Genomic DNA, 7,579 nt, shown 5'->3' with positions numbered 1-7,579 from the left:
TGTCTTTGGGGTAAGTCTTTAGTGATCTGCTCGGCCTGAGAAGCTATGAATGACTGTTGCAGGAGTAGCTGGGAATAACTGGAAGTAAGTGGGAGTAGCTGGGAATAGACAGGAGTAGCTGGGAATAGGTGGGAGTAGATGAGAGTAGGGGGAGTATCTAGGAGTAGAGGGGAGTAGCTGGGAATAAGCAAGTGTAAACAGGAGTAGCTGGAAGTAGATAGGAGTAGCTGGGAGTAGGTGGGAGAGACACTTTAGATTTGGATGGAGGCAGTAACATCTGTATTGAGACTTGTAGGTGGCTGAGCCTCTGGGTGGAGGTGAGGGAATATCAAGCTCTGGTAAAGAAGCTGGGCCTGGGTGGGGAGGCAGGGTGCCATTTGGTCCTTGGTGAGGTGGGAGAGGCTGACATGTGGTTGAAGATGTGGGTGCACACAATCAAAGTGTGATCAAATTGGCTTTGTATTTTTTTGATAAAAAATTATTTATGAAGATCACTTTGCCTCCTGATTCGTCTGTACAATGATACCCAAGAGGCACAAATGCAGTACACTAGTTCTCAGGGCTATACACTGAAACCTGAGATGGCTTCCTTGTCCCTGGGCCCTCTCCCAAGATTGATTTTACTGGTGGCCTAGGTACTTCTTAAAACTTCCCAGGTGCTTTTAACATGTAGCAATATTTCAAAGTCATTAATACATTATTAATACATTTTTAACAGTTGGGCAATATACACTAAATTTTAATTTAGGTAAAGCTTTTGCCTCAGTTTTCCATCTAGCCTTTTATTATATGGAAATACCTGTGTAATTTCACAAGCATATTGGAAAAGTGTTGCCCATGACAGTACTGTTTGTAACAGCTGTAGATGGGAAACAAGCAAGACATACGTTAACAGGCAGTTCAAATACAATATGGTGTATTTACACTGCAACGTTTTACAACCTGACATGCCGACTTATGCCTGCATATTGTTTTCTATGCATTGCCACTTCTCATGGTCAACAGCCCATCAGTCTTCTGGCCCTGGGACAAGATCTACCTCTTGGTTCCTCCAGGAACTTGTTGGGCATTGGTTTGATTTTCACAGAGAAGCAAAATCTCTGAGAGCTCAGGGCATGTATATGCCCCCTCTTGCTAAAGCACATGTTTGGCCGTCAGGTTGACTGGGTGACCCTCACCCTGGTAGGACAGCAGAGGAAAGTGCTATTGGCCCAAACAGAGGGAGTCCTGAGGCCAGGCATTGAGGAAGCTGGGGTTACTCTGCAGGTGAGCAGGAGACCTCTGGATGGTCCCCACAGCCTGCCTGCTGTGTGTGAGCTCTCTGCACCAAAGGACAGTGGTTGCGTCACAGGTGCTGAATTAGGTCACAAAGTGTGCCCTGCCTATAGGGGCATGGACAGAGAAGATATCAGGAGTGAGGGGGGCGCCTGACCAGAGATTAGGCACAAATTGAGTGCTAGAGACCCAGGAGAACCACTGGCTGAGGTGTGGGTTACAGCCAACTGCACAAGGAAGAGGGAGCAGCCAGTGGGTATAGCAGGTTGGAGAGACCCCAGAGAGCCAAACCAGGAAAACTTGGGGCAGCAACACTTTCCACAGTCACATCTTAGAGGCCTAAGGTGCGGAAGCAGGAGTGGGTGGTAAGGTGACTAGTCTAGGTCCTAGCAGACCTGGGTCTAAGTCTTCTCCTTGGAATTACAGACCACAGCTGGGGGATGGATGGCAGAAGGCCAGTAGCAGGGTTTAACTGGTTTCTTGTGGGTTGATTTCCTTGGAGACAGGGGTAGCCCTAAAGGGGGAACCTAATGGCTCTTTCTTGAATCCAACTGGGCTGATGCTATTTTAGATCTTTGAACCTACAGCAACTGTAGCCATCCCACCCTACCTGCAGCTCCAGCCATGGGAGAACGAGGGAGCTTGCTTGTGTACCGGGACGGAGGGCCCATGACTAGATCCTGGGGGACCTGCTTGCTCCTGCTCACCATTTTGGTGGCCCTGGTGGCCAGCACAGACCCAGGCAAAAATAAGGTCAAGGTGTTGAAGGAATTAAAAGTGATCAATGCCTCAAATGCCAACGTGAAGCAGTGTCTCTGGTTTGCCATGCAAGAATACAACAAAGAAAGTGAGGATAAGTACCTCTTCCAAGTGGTCAAGACAGTACAAGTCCAGCTGCAGGTAAAGATGTTCCCTCCCACTAAGCACTGTGCCTATGGTGACCCCAATTGAAGCCAGACTGAAAGAGTGTTCATGGGAGAAAAACAATGATATACAAAAGTCCTAAGTATGTGAGTGATAGAGTTACTTATACCTTTGCATGTCACTGTGACACCCCTGCACTTTCTATGTATGCTTCCACTGTTCTAAGTACTTTATGTGTACTAACTCACTCAATCTCCAAACTGCAAATCAAATGCTCGTGATTTGTATTTGCTAGGGTTGGGAGACAAATTGAGTGCCATGAATATTCTGGAATAATGCTGCCATGGACAACATTTCAATGTATCCACATAAGGTAGATTGTGGGGTTGAAAAGAGGCATGTGGTCTATCTAATATATAGGTGATAAATTCTCTTCTCCTATAGTCTATAATTCTTTGAATCCAACATTTGTTTAGTGCAAATGGAGACAATCTGATTCTGAGTTCCTAAAACTGCATCCCTCCTCACAGGGTCAGGCATGGCCCAGTGCTAGGAAACATTGCTTAGTTGGATTCCATTGAGGATGACGCTCCCCGGAGCTTGCAACACATGGCCTGTATGCCATGGTCAAGAGGAAGACCCCAGAGTGGGGACTGAACTTAATGTACCATCCTCCATCTGCAGGTTCATGGTGTGGCTTGTAATTCTACCACGAAACTTGCGGGAGTGAGTTGTAAAGATACTCAACAGAGAGGTCATTGTTGGTGGAGTTTACTCCAGTTTTTATATCTCCGTATGGTGTGTCCATTTGCAGAAGCTGAGCCAGTGTACATGTTGGCACTTATGACCCCATCCTTTCGGGACCTTGTGAGCTGACAGTCGGAATTTCCAGTATATCATGCTGATGGCCCTCTATTTATTGACTGGCACACTGCACAATCCATCTGGAGAACCCCTGGAGCCCTTTGAAATAGAGGAATGGATTCTTCCTCTTGTAACTTCACCAGACTCCTTTGCAATTGTCTTTCTTTGGCACCCAAGTAGTACACATATTCAGTGAGTTTCTCCCACGCCAGTTCTATGCTAGCTGCTGTAGGTGAGGTGGTGAGATGGACAGAAATAATCAGACTAGTAGGGATCCATCAGCCTAATCAGAAAGGAACAGTGCCAAATCCAGCATGAGAGCTGGGGCATCTGACCTGATGATATGGTACCCGGGGGTCCAGAGGTCAGGGGAAGGCTTCCCGGCAAGGACCTGAGGAACTTGCAAATGTTTTATTGCACTGGCCTCACCGTCACCAATTAAATGAGGATCTCTAGGTGGGACCCAGGTCTCACATGTGTTAAAACCTTCCAGGTGATCCCAATACACAGTCAAAGCTGAGAATCACCTCTCTAGGGAGTGATATTGGTGCTAAACCTGAGGACAAACTGGGAGGGAATCAAGTGAAGGATGCTGGTTGGAAGTCTTTTCGTTTAGGTTTCCCACAGCAGATCCTAGTGCTAGAATTCAAGTGCCAGTAGTTTATTTGGGAGGCCATCCCAGGAAGCACCAGGAGGCTGGAGGAGGAGGGAGAGAGGGCAGGGAAGTGGCCAGTACAGAATGAGTTACTGTGTAGGTGACCACTATGGGCCTCCCTGTGGCCTTGGGAAAAGATGCAGAGCCTGCCTCAGAGTTTGGCCACCCTGCAAGGAGGGAAGCTCAGTTGCTTACCATCAACTCCCATCCACTGTTTGCTAAGAGGTGCTCTTGGCTACTGCAGGTCAAGAAGCCTCCAGGCAGGGAGCCCCAGGAAGTGGCAGTTTTTGGGAACAACAAAGGACATGGGCACCATTCACAGCATCTGCTACAGGAGGGGAGCCAGGAGGATTGGGGGACTGCACGGGGGTTAGGAAGAGCAGTTGGGCATAGCTGGCTGCCACTTGGAAGGGACATGGCTCACTCAGCAACTCAAAGGAGATAGTGTGACTGGCCAGAGAGGTGGGCAGGGGCCAGACTCCTCAGGGCCTTGAAGGTCATGGGAAAAACCTTTTATGTTAGGAGTTTTGAGAAGCCACATAGACATTAAGTCAGGGAGGTCTTGGGATCCATGTAATCAGACTGGGGTTTTAAAACTGTCATTCTGGTCTAGTTATTTTTAGAAAGGATTGTGAGTGTTCAGTGAAAGTGATCATGTAACCAACAGCCTTTAGCTTCCCTCAGGTCGGGTTTGCATCTCCCTGGCAATGAGCACATCGCAGCCCTTTGCTGCTCTCTGGCTGGTTGAGTAGAGAGGGCAGAAGTGTGGAAAGGATGGATCACGGGGGTTAGGGATTTAAGTTTAGTTCCGGGCACCTACCTCTGTTGGAGCCCTGGGTCTCACCTGCTAGATGGAGGGTCACTTAGTTCCTCTGCCCAGTTTCCCTACGGAAAACAGAGGGAGTGACAGCCTCCCAGTAGAGGGCTCGTGTGCAGTCTGAGTTACTGTAATGCCAAGCTTGAGGAACAGTGTCAGGCAAAGAACAAGCACCTAGTGAGAGTTAGCATATATTAGGACTGAAACAAGTCCTGTTGGTGTTTGGGTTTGCCTCCATGATATTTTCGAGATTTCCAACTTAACACTCAAACCCTAGGGGCAACTCTGTCAGTGTCTTGTTGATGTCAACTAACCAGCTTCTCCCCCATGGCAGGCCAGAATCACCTTGTTAACTCTTTGGAATGTAGCTAAAATGTAATACAATTTTATTAAAGACTTGAAGACAGCCATGAGGAAAGACACCCCCTTTGCCTCCTGCTATAATCTCTTAAAACCAGATAAGAAGTGATTTAAATGAGCATCATGAGTGGTCTTAACCACACTCAGCCATTAGTGAGTTGAGAAACTACTGATGTCTTACTGTGGACCTACTGCTTCTCTGCTTACAAAATACTCAACAGAGAACAGCAAAACCAACTCCAGCCAGCACGGCCCCTTTAAGGACTGCTGGCTAAGGGGGTGGAGAAGCCCTCCAAAGCAAGAGATGTCACCAGATAGCAGACTCAGAGGGAAGGTGTGGGAAAGGAATCAGAAAAGAGCATGCAATGCGGCCGCAGGGCCTGTCCTTTCTTCTGGCCTCTGGGAACCTGTAGTATCTCAGGCCCAGGACAGCTGATGGTTCTGGTGACCTTATTCTTCTCCCTGATTCTTCATGGACCATGGGCATGCCCTGGACTCTGGGACTCTGAAGAGAGGGGATGGGGATTAGGTGATAGGGAGAGAGGATGAGGGGGAGAGTGGTTTTGTTGTTGCTGTTTGTGGGTTTCTTTTTTTTTTTTTTTGGCTAAAACTTAAAGAAAGTAAAATAAAAATCTTTTGAATAAAATGACACCATTGCTAATTGACAGGTTACGGATCGTTTGGAATACTTTATTGATGTCATAATTGGCCGCAGCAATTGTAGAAAGTTTTCAAACAGTACCGAAAACTGTTCTATTCAAGAGAACTCTAAACTGGAAAAGGTAGGTGACCAAATTTCTGTGATGGTCTCGGCTGCTCTGAGCCCCAGACAGAAGAACTCGGGTTGCCTGTATCCTCTGAGGCCTGGATCACTCCCAAAGTTCTGCCCCAGAAGTGGGCTTCAGAGCAGAGGATAGACAACAAGGGAATGTGATGAACCCCTCTGAGTCTTTCCCTACCCTTCCTCCTGGGGGCAGAATGCTGCCAGGGTCACCCTTATTGCAGGGGATTCATCAACTCTGGCCTCTTGGTGTAGGAAAACTTGACAACATATGTTCATTGAAAGTCTGTCCTGTTGGACCCAGAGGACCTAGAGCAACTCAGCCATTGCTGGCCCCGGATTGCTCATTCTTGTGAAGACACAAAAGGAAACTCGTTCATCCACTCAGCTATGCATCAGAGCTTACTTTGCCCCAGGTGGTATTTTGGGTGCTGGAGATTAAGCAGTGACTAGGCTGGACAGTGTTCCCATCCCCTCACACTTACAGTTGATTCTCGCCAGGCTCAGCCATGATTTCCAGGAAGGTCATGGAAGAGCCCAGAGACCCCCCCAAAAAAGGGCTGATCTGGCCCAGGGTTTCTTAGCCTCAAGCCTGTATTTCTGATCTCAGAGGTGGGGAGAGCCCCACATTGATCCAAGTCCTAAGTGTGATTTTGGTGAAGGCTTTCTGCAGGTCTGTGGTTCTTTCTTTCTTTCTTTTTTTTTTTTTTTAATGTTCAGTTAGCCACTGTATAGTACTGTATAGTTCATAATTAGTCCTTGACACAGTATTCAATGATTCATTAGTAAGTGTAACACCCAGTGCTCATCAGAGCACACCCTCCTCAATACCCATCATTCTGTTACCCTCTCCCCCTACACTCCTCCCCTCTGAAAACCCCAATGGTTTCTCAGGGCCCATAGTCTCTCACGGTTCAAATCCCTCTCTGATTTCTCCCCCTTTGGATTTCCCTCTCTTCTCCTATGGTCCTTTATGCTCTTGCTTATGTTCTGAAATGGAGAAAAAGTCTCTTTGGAATAAAAGATGGTAGGCCCTAGAGCCCTCCAGACTGGTCTGGTTATTAGAATAAAAGGCATTATTAGACTTGTTATTAGAACAAAATACATTATTTAATTATTTAAGATAACATACATTAGATCATATCTGACATAGAATTGCTTTCTTTACACTACAGAAAATATTAGAGAGAATTAAAAATAAAATCAAGTTTATATCTGATCTCCCAGCAAAACATGATGATTGTTAGCATTTGCTTTCTATCCCTGGTGCTTGTGGGAACAGAGACCCCTCCAGGTATCCGCTGATGGCTGCAAAGGTCTAGCAGATTCCTAGGAGCACTCATTGATGGCTGATGACCCATCCTCCAGCATATTCCTAAGCTAATACCTAACAACAGGACAAATTTTCCCCTCTTTTTTGGTATTACTGATTTTGCTGTGGTTGTGGTCTTTTTCAGAAAGTAATGTGCAGTTTTTTGGTTGGAGCACTCCCCTGGAATGGTGAATTCATGGTGATGAAGAAGCAGTGTGCAGACGCTTAGGGGTTTCTGAAGCACCCCCCCCACCACCACCACCTTTCTCTGTGAAGAGATAAATGGCATGTGCTGTGTTACCAATGTGGTTTCCTCATGCATGCATCTTTCCTTATTTTGTTTCCTAGTTTCTTATTAGGTGGTGACAAAAGATGGGTACGTCCAATTCCTTTTTCTTTTCTTCCTTCCTTTTTTTTTTTTTTTTTTTTGGCCTCAAGGGAAACTCCTTGACTTTGGCCAACTTGGTGACTCACCACCAGGAATAAGTTTGTCCCTGAGTACAAAGGATGGAGTGAGGTCTGATTCCATTCCACACTGCAAATTTGAGGAGGGATTCATTTTAGATTGGGTAATAATCCCTTCCAGAGGCCTGAAGCCAGTGGGTGCTAACTCAACAGGTTCCTTCTGGAAGCCTCCTTTTCAGCCTGAGG

At 46.7% G+C, this 7,579-nt stretch overlaps 1 protein-coding gene across 2 annotated transcripts; it reads left to right on the top strand.

The window, feature by feature from the left end:
- Nucleotides 1-1,403: 1,403 nt before the first annotated feature.
- On the top strand, nt 1,404-7,226 carry LOC125109547 (cystatin-8-like). Of its 2 annotated transcripts, none has more exons than XM_047746590.1 (4): nt 1,404-1,619; nt 1,892-2,175; nt 5,504-5,617; nt 7,074-7,226. In XM_047746590.1, the coding sequence occupies exons 2-4, from the start codon at nt 1,900-1,902 to the stop codon at nt 7,155-7,157; spliced, it is 474 nt and encodes a 157-aa protein (XP_047602546.1). In that variant the 5' UTR covers nt 1,404-1,619; nt 1,892-1,899; the 3' UTR covers nt 7,158-7,226. The 2 variants fall into 2 exon arrangements, with proteins under 2 accessions (XP_047602546.1, XP_047602545.1); XM_047746589.1 differs by having other exon boundaries at nt 1,847-2,175.
- The last annotated feature ends 353 nt before the right edge of the window (nt 7,227-7,579 follow it).

This window comes from Lutra lutra, chromosome 9 (assembly GCF_902655055.1).
Source record: "Lutra lutra chromosome 9, mLutLut1.2, whole genome shotgun sequence".
Lineage (NCBI taxonomy): Eukaryota > Metazoa > Chordata > Mammalia > Carnivora > Mustelidae > Lutra > Lutra lutra.
The sequence above is the reverse complement of the archived record's forward strand: the minus strand, read 5'-3'. Positions and strand labels throughout refer to the sequence as shown.

Bases quoted from the DNA above. Each gene is read 5' to 3' on its own strand.
- LOC125109547 (XM_047746590.1), top strand. From the start codon at position 1,900: ATGGGAGAACGAGGGAGCTTGCTTGTGTACCGGGACGGAGGGCCCATG. The intron at 2,176-5,503 runs GTAAAGATGTTC...GCTAATTGACAG, and splicing joins CAGTACAAGTCCAGCTGCAG to GTTACGGATCGTTTGGAATA. The intron at 5,618-7,073 runs GTAGGTGACCAA...GGTCTTTTTCAG, and splicing joins AGAACTCTAAACTGGAAAAG to AAAGTAATGTGCAGTTTTTT.